The sequence below is a fragment of the Hemicordylus capensis genome, chromosome 10 (assembly GCF_027244095.1).
Source record: "Hemicordylus capensis ecotype Gifberg chromosome 10, rHemCap1.1.pri, whole genome shotgun sequence".
Classification (NCBI taxonomy): domain Eukaryota; kingdom Metazoa; phylum Chordata; class Lepidosauria; order Squamata; family Cordylidae; genus Hemicordylus; species Hemicordylus capensis.
The window spans coordinates 1204677-1224529 of record NC_069666.1 but is presented as its reverse complement, the minus strand read 5'-3'; the positions used below and the strand labels follow the sequence as shown (position 1 = coordinate 1224529).

The following is a 19853-nucleotide window of genomic DNA, read 5'->3' as shown; positions in this document are numbered from 1 at the left end:
GTGCAAAACAGGTTTCTCCCTCCACTCATGTCAAAATTTTCCATATCAGCACCTCTCTCTATCTCTTTCAGCAAGATTTTTTTAAAAAGTAATATCTATTGAATTCAGTGCGCGCACACACACACACCCCCAACAAAAACGGCAAACCCTGTGCAGCGTGCTGACCAGATACCTTAATCTGCAGTTCTGGCCTCCCTTTGACACACGGAACCTGGTTATGAACTCATAAATTGCATGCTCTCTCTCTCTCTCTCTCTGAGAGATGCCACATAGGACACCGGCATGTCTCCTGGCTGCTTTTGCAGTGCTAATGAAGGTTCGCCTTCCTGCCTAGCATTAAGGGTACCAGCAAAGAACCCTCTTCAGACGGTGGGGAGGAGAGAGCCACGCCCTGGCATGGGATGGGGGTGGCTGTCGTGGGTGCGGATCCTGCACTCCTGCTATGGAAGACAATGTGGACTGGTGCTGGGGGGTCAAAGGAAGAGCAGTTTCCACCACCTCCACTCAGCGGATGCTACACTGAGCTCTAGATATTGCTGGACTCGGGGCAGATGCTGTGCGTGATGGTTTGGGTGGGGTGGTGCCTCTTTTTGGCATTTGCAGTCTGAAGACATCGGCGGGGCGGGGGGGGGGGGCGGTATGTGGGCCTGTGTTACTGGCAAGCCATAGTTTACTGTTGCACCTGCAAGGGGTCAGCATGTATAAGCAATGCCCTGTTAGCAAAGCCCTGCTCTGAACTTCCTTGGTGTGCCTTATTAAGGGGGTGGGCGGGCAGATAGTGAAGGGCCTACTGGTAGATCTCTGGGTGGAATCAGGTTTCCAGTAATTCCCTGACTACAGCAACAACAGAGAGGCTTTCTCCCAGCAGATTAGGCACTGAGAAGAAGAGCGCTTGTGGAGTGGAACGGGGACAGGAACCAGACTGGATGTGATAGGACTGAGCTCACAGTCCCGTACCGAACACTCATTCCTGTGCTGAGCCGTGCGCTCTGTGGCTGAATGCCAAAGCAGCTCCCTCTGGTCTGAAGTCTGCATTAACAGAGACTTCAGGAAGGAGGATCACTTCAATTTTTATTTTTTTCACAGAATGTAAAACAACTTTGCTAGCAAACCCTGTGGAACTAGACTAATTTTAAGCATCTTGGCGCGGGGTGCAGGTGTGACTATAATTCATGACATTCCTTGGTTTGCAAGTGTAATTAATAGGATTGCAGCCACAGGACTGCTTTTTAGATTTAGTTTTTCATCTTTTAATTCTTTTTCCTCCTCACGCACTGAAGAATGTTGGGAACCTTGGCACTCGGCGTTGCCAAAATTAAATTGCTTTGCTATATATTGAAATAAATTGTCTTCTAAATGAATTGGCTCGTTTCTGCCTATAAAATGCAATATTACCTTGAGTTTTTAATTGGAAGGCTCTTGAGTGAAACTAAGTCTGCAAAGAGACTGTGTTTACACCCAGGCTATGTTTTAATGAAAACATGACAGTGACTGCGATTTGGATGTTGGTATTGCGTATTCAGCGATAAAATTGCTTTTAAAATAATTTTGTTTGAGTTGCTTTAATGGAAACATGAGTTTGAATTGCACCACTATAATCTCTACACAGATAGCAAACTGGGGTTTTTGTGTATGAATTGGGCATCTTTGGAACTTTGCCCTTACCTTGATATCTGTTAAAATTAAAAGGGGGAATCCAGGTTCACTAGAAAATTACTGTTTTGCAGCTTGCTTTTGCAAAACAGCTACCCAGAGGGCAGGTTACCAGGTAGGAGGAAGCAGCTGGCCTAGCCAAAATATTCCTCACAACGGATACACAGGTTGTGTGTCATCCTGCTCCTGACCATGTCCAATACTTAAAAGGTTCTTGCGTGTGGTTTTTGTTAGCCTTAGTCCAGTAGATCTCAAAAGAGAAAACTGTTAAAACATCTTTCTTCAGTAGAATCTTTACTCATAGAAAGGGCTGATGCATTTTTGCCACCCCAAATAGCAACTGGTGCCTTCGCTTTCTTCTCCATCACCTCCAGCAGAATTTGCCTCCTGCTGCGATATTCTCCGTCTTCAGTCTCTTCCGCCCCATCCATGGTCACTGGTGCTATCAGCAGGGCAGGACACACACACTGATGGCCAGAATGTCGCAGCACAAGTTTAAATTCTACTTTAAATTCTTTGCTTTGGCTTTTTAAATTGACTACCCCGGTTTCAAAGGTGCAGGCTCATGAAGAGAAACAGAAACCCTTAACTTTAATGTAGAAAGATGGCATCTAAATGTACCGTTATGAGATCTCCTTCTGTAGGGCATTTTGTTTGTGTAGAGAGTTTGTATTCCACTTTTAAAAAAACAACAAACACCTCCAAGTAGCTCACAGAGAAAAGGAGAGGGAGAGAGAGAAGGAGTAATATAACCTCACAATACACAACCAACTGTTGTGTTGCAGCACAATAGCAAGGACAAGAAGCTAAACAAAGCACAAATGTCAACAGGATGAAAGAAGCAAACCCCAGGATATTGGGAGAGCGGTAGGCCCGATGGGTTGAGGCCGAGTTGGTGTCAGAAAGTACAAAGTGTCGGGGCCTGAAGGATCTTGCAAGGCTGGTGCCACGATCAATAAGACCCCGAGCCTAGTAGACATTTGCCAGACTTCCCTTTCAGGAGAAGGGCCGTAGCTCCGTGTCAGAGGACCTGCTGTGTATACGGAAGGTCCCAGCTTCAGTCCCTGCTGGTAGCAGCATCTTCAGGTAGGGCTGAGAGAGACCTGGAGAGCCATTGCCAATCAGGGTAGATTACTACTACCAATATTTATATACCACTTTTCATCAAAAGTTCTGAAAATGGTTTTGATTAAGTGCCGTCAAATCGGTGTCGCCTCTTAGCGGCCACATAGATAGATTTTCTCCAGGATGATCCATCTTCCACTTGGCCTTGAAGGTCTCTCAGGGGTGCATTCATTGCTGCCGTCATTGAGTCCATCCACCCTGCTGCTGGTCATCCTCTTTTCCCTTCAACTTTCCCCAGCGTTATGGACTTCTCAAGGGAGCTGGGTCTTCGCATGATGTGTCTGAAGTAGGATGGTTTGAGCCTGGTCATTTGTGCCTTGAGTGAAAATTCTGGATTGATTTGTTTACTTGGATAAAATTGCTCCCTGTCCCCAGAATGGCTTACAACCTAAAAAGAGACACAACACCAGAAACAATCGCTGGAGGGTTGCTGTGCTGGGCTTGGAGGGGGACGGTTCTCCTCCTACTAAATAGAAGAGAATCTCCACCACGCTAGACAATACTGAGCTAGATTGGCCAATGGTCTGACTCAGTATAAAGCAGCTTCCTGTACAGCTCTTTGAGGGAAGCTCATGGAGTAGGACCTGGGATGTTGACGGTCGCACGCGAGAGGCCCGGTTGGGTGCAGGTGGTCCCCCGAGTGCCCTGGCCCCAGACTGCTTAGGACTTAAACCAGCACTTTGAATTGAGCTTGGGAGCTCCATGGGCAACCCGCTCTTGCAATCCTGCATCGGTGTTGTCTTAGAAGCATTTTGCTTTTGCTTTTGGGTCAAGCCAGTTGAGAAAACAGGAGGAGGCTGTTTGCTCTCATGGCTGCTTCTTGTGAACAGAATCTTTAAAGAGCTTCTGTTCCCCTCTCACCTCGAATTAGAAATTGGTTCATGGGCCTCCCAGCCAGCTGCCGAGAAACAAACACATTAAAAACAACCCTCCGAAAGCGTAGAACGTAGGTGGGGAAAGCAGTGCAACCCCAGGCGTTCTTTAATATTTTAAAAGCTCTGCGTAGTGAAGAACAAGGATGAAGGGGAGAAGATGTGTTGATGAGGAGAAATCATGTGGGAGCCAACTGAGGGAGGCGTTGTCAAAGTTTTCCATTTCCTGTTTTCTGCCCAACCTTTTTAATCTTCTGCTGTGAACAAGGAGATCGTGGTGAACTGCACCCAGAGGCAGGACGGAAAGAGTCCAGAATCTGAGTGCAACAAGGTCCGGATTTGTGTGTGTGGTGAGCACAGAAGATGTTTTCTTGCAGTTATTTTGAAATAGCTGGCCTATTAATGTTCTTAATGAGAACATTACCAGTGTAACCCTAGGTGTGTCTACTCACAATTATTATTGGGAGGGGAGCAGCCCCCCGGGAGCTCTGGCTGTGCATGCTTCTGATATATTTCCGTGTGGTTAGATAGAAGTCAGGTCAGAACCGGTGAGTCGGCTCGTCTGCCAGGCTCCAACTGGGCAGTAGGGTTTCCCCTCCCACCTTATTCTGAAGCGGAGGACGACATCTGGGTCAGGCGTTCTCATCCTGCCCAGCGGGGACTTGCTTTCATCTAACACACGGACCAATCTTGGGAGTGCCCACCGCCCCCAAACTACGGTAGGAGGCTTCTCCCTAGTCCCAGCAAGCCCCACTGAGACCAGCAGGACTAATGCTCGCAGAAGTGGTGCTTGCTCTTTGCATGGTACAGCAAGGGCTGTGCTGTGTACAGACTAGGCTTCCGTCAAGACTGTGGCTACTCCTAGCTTCAAAAAGTGAAACTTGGCACCCAGGCAGTCTGAATTCTGCAACCTGTATAAAGGAAGAAATATAAAGAGATGCCCACCAGGGCAAAAAATACCGCTCCACTGAACAGATTTCCTCAGCTGTTTGGCATTCCAGTGCAGGTGGGAGTTGTGTTGAGCCTGATTATGAGTTTTCTGGGACTGTCTTCTCCATTGTAAAGTGGCACTCTACCTGTTTTTGTTAGGAAGCAATCCTAATAACCACGGTGTTCCGCAGAACTTGCTGCCTAGTGAGTGCGCTTAGGATCGCAGACCCAGTTCAGGCAGGAAGCCTGTCTACACTGCCTGTTGTTGCTGAGGAACATAGGAAGCTGCCATATACTGAGTCAGACCATTGGCCTATCTAGCTCAGTATTGTCTTCACAGACTGGCAGCAGCTTCTCCAAGGCTGCATGCAGGACTCTCTCTCAGTCCTAGCTTGGAGATGCTGCCAGGGAGGGAGCGTGAAATCCCCTGAGGGGACTATCTGACAGTGCTCACACATCAAGTCTCCCATTCAAATGCAACCAGGGTGGACCCTGCTTAGCTAAGTGAACAAGTAACGCTTGCTGCCACAAGACCAGATCTCGTATGTTGAAGCTTCATATAGAGCAGTCACCTGCTGAATCTCTCGCCTTTTGATGCCATTTTGGTCCCATCTTCCACAAGTTTCCGCCTGACTGCTGGTGCTAATAATTTGCACAGCCTCCAGCACTCCTGTTACTGCTTCTGTGAACCAATTTCTCTACTACTTTCAAGTTTTGAGAGTATAAATAGGCTCAGAGCCCTTTCAACCTATTCTCCCCACCCCTTTCTCTCTATGTCTGTTTTTAAACCATGTCCTAGAGGGCACATGCATGGTGAAGTGGCAGGTTGCCTCTTCTCGGTAGTTCCATAAAAATGCCGTTGGATAACTTTAGCTTTTTCCTTGAGCATTAGTAGAATGACTCTATGCTTCAACCATACGGGACACTCGTTGCCTTAAGATTCACTTGGGAGTGGCCAACTGGAGCACGCACATCATGGCTGCATGAAATGAATGGAAGTTCATGGTCCCAGTTGCTGCAGGGAAAAACAAAACTGGGGGACAAAGTCTTCAGGCCTGGGAAGATGCAGGAAATGACCTATGAATGGGGGCGAGTGGCTCCATCCCATGGGTTGTGCCCTCACTTCTCCTGAAACCCTTTCTGTGAGTTGGACAGTGATGGACCGATGTGCATTTAACTGTCTCTTCCCATTTAGGGTAGTGCATGTGGGTGTCAGACTCGGCTTCATTAAGCACAATCGGGTCTCTGGCGTGTTTAGACTGATGCACAGGCTTGACCCAGAAGTAACACCTGAGCCACTCTGGCCTTTTGGTGTGAAGAGGCCTCTCTCGCTGGTCTCTCTACACGCCCATCCTTTGGCTGCAGCTGAATGGTGGTGCGCAAGTCAAAACCCTGCCTGAGGTCCTTGACATCACTGGCCTCAGACCCACAGCGGTTCACATTCTGGCAGGCTCGTGCCCCCATGCAGGCATGCCAGTGTGTGAACTGACCTCCGGACTGCCTGTGGAAGTTCTGGCCAAGGAGTTGCATCCTCCCAAGAGCCTTCGGAACTGAGCCTCTTCTGCATTCCACATAGCCCCCATTTCCTTGTGTTCCCGGCTGTTCCTTTTCGGCTCCAGGTCTTTCCAAGACAGCTGTGAGGGATCCAGTCACTCCTCCCACCCACCCCCACCCCACAGCCACTAGCTTGCCTGAGGCAGTAAATGTTGTGCCAGCACCTTGTCGCCCTTTCCATAATAGTTCGTCTAGATTCAAATGCCAAGTTGCATCCTGAGCAGAACGTTACAGCTTGTGTTGGATTGAAAGTGTCCAGTTGACCCTTAAGGGGCTAGTTGGATGTACATTTGGTGTCTCAAATTGGCCTCTGAACCAGTTGCGGGCAAAATAAGGGGGCGAGAAGCTGGACACCTAATCTTTGCTGTGGCAGAGCCCCACACAAGGAGACTTTGCTCCCCATAAAGAGGGTCCTGGCATCTTTCCCCCACTTTCCGCCCCCATCCACCCCGCCTGGCTTGAAAAGGACTGTCCCAACACCAATGCCATGGTGGTGTGTTGCTTGAACTTTAGTTGGTGTGAACCAAATGAGTCAGCAAAGTCAACTGATACTCTCCCAGATCTGCAGCTGATGTTCAAGTGTGGATAATGTTTTGTTTAATTGAGGGAATTCCTGCACTGAGGAGAAAGTTGGACTAGAAGATCTCCCAGGGCCTCTCCCAATTCTAGAATTCTGTGAATGCAATGACGTACGAAGTGGTGGTGTTTTGTCCCAGTGGAGTGTGTCAAAAAGAGCCAGGTTTTAGTATGTGTTAGCCTCTGGTTGCACCAGTTAGGGTGTATATCCGTGGTTTTCAAGTGTTTGACCTTGAGGGGAACCCTTCCCACATTCCCACGGTTGACTGCCATAGATGTTTACCACAAGATCCCTACATGTTGCAGAGGACTTGGGTAGGTGTTCTAGGCTGCAAAGGCAGTGGTACTGGAGCAGCTCTTCAGCCCTAACCAAAACAATGAGGAGATGGGGCCATCTGTCCTGGAAGCAAGGCCACCCTGTTCAAAGCCAAGGTTTGCAGCTTTCCCCATTATTTTGCCTGTAGTTGATGCAGAGAGTAATTCAAGACTTTCTGAGCCTACATTTAAAACAGTCACTCAAGGGTCAGTCGGATATTTTCAGCTCAAGGCCTTCTTTCCCAATGTGCTCTGGATGCAGCTTGAACCAAGGCTGTAGCCTTTTGATCACCCCAGGACACATCCAGTGTCCTCTTATGGCTGCATGTTGTGGGGAAAGATGGGTTGTGGTAGATGTGGGTTCCCTTCAGAGAAGCTTCCCTTTCCCATTGAGGACCCCACTCAGCTTCCTCTTCTTTGCTGGATAGCAAGAGCTTTGCTGGTATTCTTAGATGGGTGAGGCGTGGTCTGCCCTTCCTTTCTGGAAAGAGCAGAGGAAGGGGCAGCTCCTCCCAGATCATGGCTCTAAAAGAACCCCACTTCTGTTTGTTTCAGGTATGATGTGAATATGCGTTGCTTGGCGGCTCGGGTCAACTATAAGACTTTGATCGTCATCTGCATTCTCTTCACCCTGGTCACGGTCCTGCTGTGGAATCGATGCTCCAGCGGCAGAGCAGCGCCCTTCCTGCGTAACCCGGGCAGTGCCTTCCGAGCCGACGGGTTAGAAAAGCGGGCAGCCGCTGCCTCGGAGAGCAACAACGATGTGAACGGCCCGGCCAAGCAGCAGAGCGAGGAAGCGTCTCCTCAGGAGCAGCAGAAGGCACCCCCGGTGGTCGGCGGCTTCCACGGGAACAAGATCCTGGGGCTCAAGTACGAAGAGATTGACTGTCTGATCAACGATGAGCACACCCTCAAAGGCCGGAGGGAAGGGAACGAGGTCTTCCTGCCGTTCTCCTGGGTGGAGAAGTACTTTGACGTCTATGGGAAGATCGCCCAGTACGATGGCTACGACCGGTTTGAGTTCTCCCACAGCTACTCCAAGGTGTATGCTCAGAGAGCGCCTTACCACCCGGATGGCGTCTTCATGTCCTTCGAGGGCTACAATGTGGAGGTCCGGGACAGAGTGAAGTGCATCAGTGGCGTGGAAGGTGGGTCTCGCTTGTCCTTACCTGTTCAGGTTGATTACCCACTCGGTTTCCGAGGCTTATGTCGGATAAATGTTACAGATCTGTGAAACCGTATAAACGCTGGTCGTGGAAATGCCAGCCTAGTCTCCCCAGAAGTAAGGTCTTGGTGTAATGGGAGTTGCCTTTCAAAGCTTGGCAGCCATAAGAAATTGCCACGGTCTCTTCCTGTGTGCAGGATTAGGAAGTCCTGGGAAGTGTCTCGGCGCCAGCCCAGTGCAAGGATGCCCTTCTGAATCCGAATCCCTACACATTGGCATCAGAGTTCTTGATTCCTGAGACTTTCCCAGCCCTGCCTGTACGTTGCGCTGACCAGACGGGGACTCCTGCTTGGAGTTTCTGGGTTCCCATCAGTCTGCTGCTGCCTCACACTGTGCCGAACGGAGTGCCCAGGAGATGCTGCTGCAGGGTGTGGTTTAAAGCCAAACATGGAGGGCTTTAAAAAGGGGTCAGATGGGTTCATCAAGGGAGCCAGCTCTATCCATGCCTGTTAGCCATGAGAACAGAATGAAGCGGCCATGCTTGGAGGCAGGGTCTCCCAGGTCCTGGGGGTGGCCAGAACCTCAGGGGTATACTCGTAAGTCAAATGGGCCATAACCCAAAACTTGGCTTAGAAAAAGCCAAATCTGGCCACAGAGCAGGGGAGGGCTCTTGGCTTCAGGCGCTGCTTGTGGATCTTTGGGAGGCATCTGGGTGGCCACTGTGTGGGGAGAGAGATGGCAATGCAGGAAGCCTCCTTGCACGGAGTTAGACTGCTGGTCCATCTAGCTCAGTGTGGTCTACACTGACTGGCAGTGAGTGAGTGACTGACATTTCCGGCAGGAATCTCTCCCAGCCCTCCCTGGAGAGGCTGGTGGCAAACATTAAAATATGCCAGTGTAAATGCCCTCCGATGGCTTGAGACGACGAGATTGATCTGGCCAGTAAGACGCTTCCTGATACCCCCCAAACTGGGATCATTGGGAACTGAGCTCATCTCTTTTTGTAGCTCGCTATCCCATATATGTTGTTTAAGTGTCGACTTTAGCTTTGTGGGAACCCAGGGCTATTAAGGGATGGGGTTGGACCCACGGAGCGGAAGCTTTTCTCCCAAAGAGCTTGAAAGATAGCTTACCCAAGGTGTTGAGTATTAACTCTGCCTCGGAGGGGACTCTAACCTGGCTCTTTTAAGGAGAGACCAGAACCGTCTCCTGCACCCTCTCAGAACAACCGGACTCCATTTCAAGACCTGAATCGTGTTGGGCAGGACACGATCGTCTGTGCTCCTTGAGGCTGCCACTTCCTCCCAGGCCCACGTTTGGTGCTTTCCCTTCTTCTTCTTCTTTAGTTTAAGAGGGCAGAAGACCTCTCTTTTCGAAGGCTTCCCTGGCCTGCTTGTCTGGGGGAAGTTTCTTGCTCTCTTCAAGTGCCAGCCTACAAGCCTGCTCTGGTGGAATTCTTTCTCCAGGGAATATCATCATCACTGCCCCGACTGGAAAGCTGTCAAGGAGCTTGTTCTGGGTTTCCTCCTCTCTTGTTTGATACTGTGAAATGTGGTGTCTGGTGTTCTGTAGCCTGGAAAACTTTTAAAATTTAATCATAGCATGTCTTTTTCTGGATTAACAGCTGCAAGTAAAGCTTTTATAGGAGACTTTTGCCTTGTGCCTCTCCCGATTCCTGGGTCCTTGCCCCTCGCAGAGAGCACTCTGCATTAATCAGCAAAGCCTCTCTTAGTGCTTGAGAGAATCCTCCGTGCTTAAATGGTTCCCTTGGTGCTTTTACCCTTCAGGCAGGCACATCCATCAAGCGACTATCAGAGACACTTATCAGCGTGATGGAGTGCAGATAACATGTGAAAATATATTTTCCTTAATTTTGTTTCAGTAATCTTTTTGTTATGCTCCATTTAAGATGTAACTGGTTTCTGAACTAGGCTTTTTGGAAGGGGGTCCGTCTTGACGCAGCTGCAGGGGCCTGCAGCTCTGAGGGTTTGGCGCTGACCAGTTGTACCTTGTAACAAGGAATCCCAGCTGTTGTCAACTACAGTTCCCAGCATCCGCAGCTGCAGGGGATGCTGAGGGTTGTAGTCAACAGCATCTGGGGTCCCCAGTTAGAGGGAATAGTGGTTCTGAGTAATAGGGCCCCATGTACTACTGGCCATGGCAACATCCTGCAGCAGCAAACTCCCCAGATGAGTGATGGGTGGTCCTTTGGCGCCATCTTGAAAGTAGCCCAGGCTATTAAGAGTCACCAACTGGGATCCAGCCTTGAGCTGGCAGCTTTTGGTGTGAAGGGGAGCCATTCCTGATGGGATTGGAAGGCTGCCTTTATCAGCTCCTGTGGACGTAAAAGCTGAAGGCTGGCCCTGGAGATGGGATCTGCTCAGAAGGGGGCATCTGACATTGCAGACGACTTGTATTGATCTTGTGGGGTGTTTTTTTTTTTTTTTTACTGGTCTAGTTTTACACCGCCCTGGGAGAGTCTCTCTGAAGGGCAGCCTATAAATCTATCCAATAAAAATAAAATGAAATGTATTGCCATACCAGGACGTTTCCAGGGAGAGCTAACTGACTGGTGTTGAACCAGAGGGCTGGACTCAGCATGGCCTGATCCAGGCAAGATGCTCTTTACAGAGACACTTGTGTTGGAGGAGCCTGTCGGCAGCTATTAACATTGATGGCTAGGAATGGAACCTCTGTGTTCAGGGGCAGTCTACCTTTTGAACGCGGGGGCAAGGTGGCCACCCTCGTGCCCTGCCCCGGCACTGCTGGAGGCTCCTGGGCAGATCCAGCAGGGCTCTTGGGCACTCCTTGCAGCCCTGCGACTCCTTGCCTCCTGTCTCCCTTCCCTGTGTGTGTTGCAGGTGTGCCGCTCTCCACGCAGTGGGGGCCACAAGGCTATTTCTACCCCATCCAGATTGCCCAGTATGGGCTCAGCCATTACAGCAAGAATCTGACCGAGAAAACGCCCCACGTCGAGGTGTACGAAACGGCCGAGGAGAGGGACCAGGGCAGCCGGCCGGGGGAGTGGGCCGTCCCCAAAGGCTGCTCCGTCACGACTGTGCCCGAGGCGTCCAAGTCCACGAACGTCAAGCACTTTGTTGTTCCAGGTAGGCCAACGCAGGAGGGCGGGCTGGTGGGTGGAGGAGGGCAGTCCGTCTTCTGGAGGTGGTTGTGGAATGCTCTCCAGCCTTGCTCCGGGTGGCCTTTGCCCCGGCTGTGGGGGAGACCGAACTGGTTTTGCTTCGACATGGGGCAGGGGGATGAATCGGTTGGCCGCCCCTCTTCCAATAGAATCTTCCTCGGGTGCTTGGTGCTGTACAGAGCCTGGCCACAGCAAGGTCCTCTCCCCAGAGCGTTTGCAGTTGACGTTGGGTAAGGGGGCTCACTGGGTGACTCTGGGTCAGTCGCGAATCTCTCGGCCTAACCTACTCCCAGGGCTGTTGCGCGGATAAGCATAACCATGTATACCACTCAGGGCTGAGAAGAGCAGGATAGGACTTGAAGGAAACGAATAAAACAAGGGACGTGTTCTACGGAAGGCAAGGCTGGTGTCGAGATGAGGCCGGGTTGGGTTTGTTCAAGAGCTTGAGGGGAGGCAGCCTAGCAGGCACCGGGGCGGGGTGTGTGTGAGTGAAGAAGGGGGCCGTGGAAGGCAAGGGAGGGGGTTGGGGGGCAAAGAGCAGAAAGCTTTGCTGTGGACTGGAACCTTGACTTGTGGAGTTGGGGGAGCTGCTTGTATAGGCTGTGTCGGGAAGTGAATGCGGCTTGTCTCGCCACAGCCGCCCCGGATGGCGCATGCACCCCTGCCCCTCCTGCTGTCTCTCATCCGCAGCTGATACAAGGGCAAGACGGCTGCTTTCAATACCGCTGGCGACCCTGTGCAAGGTTGCCGAAGGCCCCTCGTCCCCTTGAGGACCCAAAGCCTGCCTAGAGCCTTGAGGGGTGGGGCCACTGCCCCGTTGCAAAGACCTGCTGCTGCTCGTGGCCACCACTTTCTCTCCTTTGACTCCATTTCTTTCCATGCTGAAGCTCTTCTCTCCCCCACCCAGCAAAATTAATGACTCTATGCCGCCTCCCCCCCCCCCGCACCACCCTGGCTTTGTATGGAGACAGCCTCATTAATAGGGGCATAATGTATTTCCCCCAACTAATCAATAGCCATTAGAATTAATGAGTCCATTACTTTAAGAGACACCAAAGTAATTTTAGCCAGCGCCTTCGGCTGGGGTCTCGGAGGCGAGAGCAGCAAAGGACACGCTCCTGACTTGGTCTACTACACGGGGAGGTATCCGGGAAGGCGAGGCTGCCAGGCCTCGTGGGTGTCGTCCCCTCCTTGATTGATGGCCACGTCCTCTTCACGCGCCTACAGAGAGCTGTGCCTGAACAGTGGATTAAGCCGTGCTTGGAGGCAGGCAAGTCCCAGCTGCCCTGGAGAGGTCTGCTGCCTGGGGTTCGCGCAGCTCTTGGGGGTGCTTCCCCCCACCCGAGGCGCTTCCCTGGACAAGCAGAGCAGCTTGGCCAGAAACGGCTCTTCTCCTACCTCGCTCTGCTGGCTGCAGATGGGGTGGGATGCATTTGGTGGCGCTGCCCTCCCAACTGGCCCCCAACTGGGGAAGGAGCAGGGGAACCCTCCCGACAGGCTGGTCTGCAGTTCTTGTCCAGCATCGCTTTTTGCTCCTGCTCCAGAGGCTGAGAGCAGTCTTGCCGCCGCGGAATGCGGCAGATACGACGAGTCTTGGGTTTGTATTTGGCTCCAAGTGTGGCCGTGTTGTGTCGGTGGTTGTTCCAGAAACTTCCAGCTGAGCACTGTTGGAAGGTGCACAAGGATAGTGGCTCCCGGTCATGGGTCCCCAGATGTTGCTGGACATGGCCATTGGGGCTGGGGAGGGTGAGAATTGTAGCCCAAGGACATCTGGGGAGCCCCTGGTCTAACCCAGCAGGTCTGCTCTTAGGTTCTCAATGTGAACGGTTTCAAAACTGAAATGCCAGTTTCATACCGTAGATTTGGACATCTTTGGGAAGTGTGCTTGGACATGTACTTTGGCCTGCAGCCTCGTTAGAGGGCACTACTTTCTCTATGCCTGCACATCAACGAGTGGCAAAAAACGTCCTTTCTTTGTTCCTCCTGTCCTGTGCTACCTCTTATCTTTTTTTTCCCTTCCAGAAAATTCGGAGGGGGCATCTTTGCAGCTGGGGAATGCAAGGGACTTCATTATTTCCTTCGACCTCAAATTGGTCACCAACGGGAGTGTTTCAGTGGTCCTCGAGACGACGGAGAAGAACCAGCTCTTTACGGTACACTACGTCTCAAACACTCAGTTGATAGCTTTTAAGGAGAGAGACATTTCCTATGGCATCGGGGCCAGAACTAGTTGGAGCACCCTCACGCGGGACCTTGTCACGGACCTGAGGAAGGGAGTTGGTCTCTCCAACACGAAAGCCGTCAAGCAGACCAAAATCATGCCCAAGAGAGTGGTGAGGTTGGTGGTGAAGGGGAAGGGGTTCCTGGACAATGTCACCATCTCCACCACAGCCCACATGGCAGCTTTTTTTGCCGCCAGTGATTGGCTGGTGAGGAACCAGGACGAAAGGGGTGGGTGGCCAATCATGGTGACTCGGAAACTGGGGGAGGGCTTTAGGTCTTTGGACCCAGGCTGGTACTCGGCCATGGCGCAAGGGCAGGCCATTTCAACGCTGGTCAGAGCCTACCTGCTGACAAAAGACCACGGCTTTCTCAATTCAGCCCTGCGGGCAACAGCTCCCTACAAGCTTCTGTCGGAGCAACACGGAGTGAAGGCCATCTTTATGGGCAAGCACGACTGGTACGAGGAATACCCAACGTCCCCCAGCTCCTTTGTGTTGAACGGATTCATGTACTCTTTAATTGGATTGTATGACTTAAAAGAGACGGCGGGTGAGAAGCTAGGGAAAGAGGCCAAACTGCTCTATGACCGGGGCATGGAGTCCCTGAAAGCGATGCTTCCGCTCTACGATACGGGCTCGGGAACGATCTATGACCTTCGGCACTTCCTGCTTGGGGCAGCTCCGAACTTGGCCCGGTGGGACTACCACACCACCCACATCAACCAGCTCCAGCTCCTAAGTACTATCGATGACTCTCCTATATTCAAAGAGTTTGTTAAGAGGTGGAAGAGCTACCTTAAAGGCGGCCGGGCAAAGCACAACTAAGCAGAGCTGACAGCCCAAATGGCGTGTCCCCGCTCTCTGCTGTGCTCAGGAGTTGGTACCTCCTTAAAGCCAAGCAAAGGGACTTCTGGAAAGTGGCGAGGGCACTCTCTGGGGAGGCTTCCATTCTGGATGGACTCTGAAAAGTGGCCCTCAATGCCCCCGTCGTCTTTAAAACTGCCTTCCAGTGGCTGGATACTCCAGAGTAGGGAGGTGAGAGTACAAGGCTGCATCCAACGGAAGGGCACAGTCCAAGCTTAGTGAACTGACCGACTTATCCTCGGTGATCCGTAATGGCCAGGAGTGGCTTGTCCTAATGTCCTGGGAAGCAGAGGCAGCTGTGCCTCCCTTGGTGTGGCGCCCCCCCCCCAGCCCATTAGGACGAGCCGCGGCTGCTAATGACATGTACACTACAGTACAATATGTGTGTACCTGTCTGTGTTCCCCTTTTTAGGAAAAAATAATTCCAGGAGCCTTGCTGGTATTTGTAGTCCAGCGTTTGGCTGAAAAAATTAGAATATGGCTTTGTTTAAAAAAGAAAAAAGGGAAATTGAACTTTCCTACATTTGAGGTGGAAAATATTGTGTCCTAGAGAGTGGATCATCTCTTTAAAAGAAAAAATAGTTTTTCATAATTCCCAACCCCCCACCCCACCCCACCCCCAGCCATGGGTTGGAAAGTTCTGAGCTGTTGGTTTAAAATTCTTCATCTTGAGAAAGACTTTCCATGTTGGTGTTTTTTTCAAGACAGATGGGGAAATGGTGCTGCCCCTGAAGGGAGGGAGGATTTGCCAGACGGCTCGGCGAAAGCCCCCTGGGCCGGGTGGGTTGCAGGAGGGGCCCGCTCCCTGTGCCTTTGGGCAACTCCCCACTTCTTCGCCTTCGCAGGTTTGGGGGCAGTGGCCCACTGGCAGCTCTGAGCCTCTTGTTCTTTAAGCACAACTACACGGGGGACCAGTGGACTGCACAAACACGCGGCCATCTTGCCTAGAACGGGTGCCGCGGCCACATTCTGAAGCGTCCGCTGCTCCTCCCCACTTCATGCTTGAGATCTCCGTTCTAGTGGGAGTAGATGGTTCTTGTTCTCTGTCTCACTGGATTTCTTCTTACACCACTTGGTTCCTTCGGCCTGTGTCATCTGTTGCGCTGGGCCCCAGTTATCTGGCGGCGGTGGGGAGGGGAACCCTTGGTTTTTCCAAGTAGAGTGGCAATGGTGAGGTCTTCCTGCAGTGATTTTGCTGTGAAACTGCTCCATCATTATTTATTTTTTGGAAAGCCAATCGAGCGTTTGTAGATTACTGTTTTTCCTCGGCTTCCCACTAGCTATCCAGCTCCATGGCACCAGCTTCTTCGTAGATGGGGTTGTTGCCCCAATAAAGACTGGTCGGTGGGTGGTCAGTTGTGTAAGAGGAGCAGATCTCTGCTGCTCCCCTCCATCGCAGTCAATGCCCCTGTCTCGGAGGGCAGACACTCGCGGTACGGTCCTCTCTGACTCCGCTCCTCTCTGCTCCAGGCTGTTCATGGAGCTTCTGCTGACGGGAGAACCTGGGGGTGGGGGTTTGCTCAGAGGGGAATTCGCAGCTGCCTGCAGTCTCCTCCTCCAGCCTCTCTGGTTAGGAGGCACATCCTGCATTTGGCAGGCCTCTCTGGGTTTTCCAGTTGCTGAGAAGCAGGAGGCCGGAGAGCTCTAAGCCGGCGGGTGTGCAGGTTCTGATGTCTGGAGATGTCTGAGGAGTTGGAAGGGGCCCTTCCCCACCAGGCTCCCATCGAGAGGGGTGCCTTCCTGACCTGCAGAAGCCGCCTCTTCTGTCCAGCACACTTGTCCATGGTCAATATTTTGGCAAGTGCTTCACCAGGAGTCATGAGCAGTTCATCACCCTCTTTAAATAGTATGGCACTTTTTGAGCATGAAATCCTGAACACTAAATGCATTGAGTATATCTTCTGGGTCCCCCCTCCCCACTTTTTTTCTTCTTCTCACCTTGCAACATGCAGAATCTCTGCAGGCTGCACTTCCACAGTCATGTGGGCAAACACTTGAGACCTCCGTGTCCAAAGGTGTTAGGACTGCATCACCCGTATCTCTCTCTGGAGGAGGGCAAGGTCACCTTTGGAGCAGCTGTCAAAAGGTTTCCCAGCTTCCTTCTTTCTCCACAGTATATGTGCTCCGTTTCTACTTTATGCTTCCATGCCAAGCTGAGAGGAGGTTTTTAGGTCTTTGAGAGGGGCGGGGGGAATAATCCAGCTGTAGGGCCTAGTCCAGTAGAGGTTTGGGGAAACATCTGGAATTCCCAGAGAGCAGCTGCACCTTCTTAGAAGCAACTGCCATGTTGCCTCCTTGACTCACGTTCCCTTCCAGCCAAGAGGGACTTTGTGCCTTTCCTGAGTAATATGGCCTTGCAGCCTTCAGTGCTTCTGTACTTGGTTTGTGAATGGATTGGTGTTGGGGGGAATGGGAAAACAGGCACGACAGAGAGGAAGTTAGTGGCATCTGCATAAGCAGGTCAGATTCAGGGGGATGCAGCAGCCTAAACACCCAGCCATCTTTGAGGGTGTCACTGTTTCCTCCTTTTGTAATTGGCTGGCATAGCGAAGGGGGGGTCTAAGGAGCCACAGATTGCTGGAGCTGGCAGGTGTGTCTGTTGTTAAGCCTTGGAAGTGCATCCTTGCCAATGATACCAAAGTGGTTTCGCAAAGAGATTTTAAACAGCGCTTCCTCCTGAGCCACTGATGGCTTGTGTTGGAGCAGGACCCGAGTTGTGTGGCAAATTGTGGACAAATTGTGGATGTGGAGCAGCCGGTACAAAGTTGTTGAAGTGTGGTGTTTGGGTTTGTTTGTTTTTGTTTGCTTTTGCAAACTTTGCATTGGTGATGCGTTAGTGCCTTAACCATGTGGCCATAACTTCCCATTGTTTCTGTTGAAAAGTGATATATAAATAACATCGAAGTCTGAAATCGGCAGAGAAGTGGCATTGAGCATTCTGTGACTATAATACCTCATGCTGGCATTCTGAGGGCTTCCAGGCTTGCAGATTTGGCCTCAGTTGGCACACGGAACAAATGAGTATTTGGAAAAACTGCCATCTCCAGTGGTGGGTGCAGCCACACTTTCCCAGGACTGTCCCTCAGCAGCTGCTCCTAGGGGGTTGTGTGTGCCCGTGATCATCTGCAGTCACAGTGACCAGTGAAGAGAGTGACTGGTGGGTCCTGGTGATCAGAAGGGAAGCAGCCGGCTCTGGAGCAGCCTTGGTGGGGTCCTCTGAGGAGCAAGGGTCTCATCCCTTTCTCTCCAATGCTGCTTCTGTGCGGAGCCTGTGCAGACATGATGTTCTGTGCGTGGCTCGAAGGAGGGGAGCAGGCTGCTGCCTTGGGTGGCCCACCCCCATTGTTTTTGGAACAGACTATGGGGCACAGATGTTGCCGGTAACTGTGGTCAAATTCAAACACAAGTTTGAAGCAGGTTTGCAAACCTGGCTTAAAGATGGCCATGATCTGCATTGACTTTGGTGCAAGCCTAACGCCGTGCCATGGTCGGCTCCAAAAAGGGAAAGGGATGGAGGAGGAGGAGGAGCCAGATGCCGGGTCTGCACTAGGCCGTGGGGTTAGCTTTTCTCCCTTTGTGTGCAGATGTATGGCCGAGCTGTGGGCAAGGGTGGAATTCCAAGGGGATAAAATCACGTTGACTGTTGCAAGTTCTTCATTTTGAAATGAAGGGGGCTGGGGAGAGAGTTGGGATAGAAGAGGACATGCGATGACATGGGTGCCGAATTACTGGAATTCAGAGAGCTAAACTGATGGATGCCTTTATGTTCCTTTTTGTTTGCATTCCTGTGTGCAAATGTTGTCGCCTCGCAAGCCACACGGTGCATGTTGGGGGACGCAGAGCAGTGGCGCCCAAGCACAACCGTCGTGAGCAGCTGTGCCAGGTCTCTCCCCCCCCCCGTTTCCCTTTGGACCCTTTCACCAAAGGCTGCTGTTCCACCCACCTTGCAGTCGTCCTTTCCCCTTCCTCTTCCCCGCCCCTTTTACATGTGGGATTTACACCATGTGTTTAAATATGCAATAAATTGTTTACAGGCCGCCCTTGGGAGGGCGCGGAGTCCTTTGTAAATCTGTACAGACTTTGTGGTTTAAGCACAATGTGCAACCGGCTCGTTTTCTACACAGCCAGACATGATTTTTTGCAGTGGGAATGGTCCTATTATGTTTATATATACATATATAAATATATAAATATATATATTAAAAAGTAAGCAGATCGACATTTGTGCTTCACGTAAAGCTGCTTTATAAAATAAAGTTTTTAATCTTAAGTGGTCGCTTGGTGTGCGCGCGTGTGTGTGTGTGATTGTCGAAGATAGACACAAGCCCCTCCCTTGGTGTGAGCCCATGCCACAAGGGTTCCAAGCAGGCTGTGGAAGAAGACCTGCCACGTTCTGGAAAGCCTTGTGCCAACGAGAGTCATGGACTCCCAAGAGCCGATGCCGCCGAGCCCTTCCTGGTTTCCACGGCAGGGGCACCTTTTGGCGAGAGAGCCAGCGTCGTGTCGGGGCTGAGAGGCTGAGCTGTGAATCGGGACCTCCTCGGTTTGAATCTGGCTTCTCGGCAGGTGGCCTTGGGCCCGCCGCTCCCGCTCAGCTTCAGACGGAGAGACTCGTCCCTTTCAGGGCTCTTGCAAGGATGGCGTCAGGGATATTACACGGAACATGCTTCGTCTAGCACTGGACGCACGGCGGCTGCTGCTTCTTGTTACGGCTTGGGAGAGAGGCGTGAGTGGAGACGGGTTTCTCGCCCAGTGCAGGAGGGCCAGGAAAGGGTCCTCCTGGGTCCTGCTCTCAGGGCCTACTGAGAGGGAGGCGGAACTCCCTGCTGCCTGCTCCTCTACTGCCATCCTACCTGTCTGCCAGGAGCAAGCGGAGGAAGACGATCCATGAGGCTGATGACCGCCATACACTCTGTAGAAAGAACCATGCATGTTACTTCTTAATGGACTTCACTTTTGGCCTGTGGGGACACTTGGCCTGCGCTAACCACTGACTCTTGGAGGAGAGTCTTGCGCTGGTGGTTTGAAAAGCTGAAAGGCCAGTTCATTAGCTGCTCTTGCCCCCTTGGCAGATGGCCGCAGGCCAGGCTGTCACTCAGGGCTCGCACCGGTGGTCCACTCTGGGTCCCCAGGTGATGTTGGCTACCGCAATGGCTGCAGACTGGGGTGAGGGGAGTTCCATTCCAGCAACAGCTGGGGGCCGTGTTCCCTGCAACAGGCATCCCTCCTCAGTTGTTGACGACTACAACTCCCAGGACCCCCAGCTTCCATCGCCCTTTGGCTGGGGATGATGGGAGTTGTAGTCAGCATCTGGGAATTTTTGTTGCAGGGAACCCCCGTGCTGGGGTGCTCAGTAGTCTACCCGCAGCCCCTTGGGCGTTGGGGCGGCTTGGTTTCGGACTTTCCAAGGCAGCAGAGCCGGACATCACCACTCC

The 19853-nt window shown here is 51.8% G+C and overlaps 1 protein-coding gene across 9 annotated transcripts in view; it reads left to right on the top strand.

Annotated features, from left to right (window-relative positions):
- Positions 1-18688, top strand: part of GLCE (glucuronic acid epimerase) — a 55637-nt gene extending 36949 nt beyond the window's left edge. For all 9 annotated transcript variants that reach the window (XM_053272630.1, XM_053272631.1, XM_053272634.1 and 6 more), the window contains 3 exons: positions 7581-8173; positions 11052-11297; positions 13355-18688. In XM_053272630.1, the coding sequence (XP_053128605.1) occupies positions 7594-8173; positions 11052-11297; positions 13355-14379 (1851 nt within the window). In that variant the 5' untranslated portion in view covers positions 7581-7593 and the 3' untranslated portion in view covers positions 14380-18688. The remainder of the gene's footprint in view (positions 1-7580; positions 8174-11051; positions 11298-13354) is intronic.
- The last annotated feature ends 1165 nt before the right edge of the window (positions 18689-19853 follow it).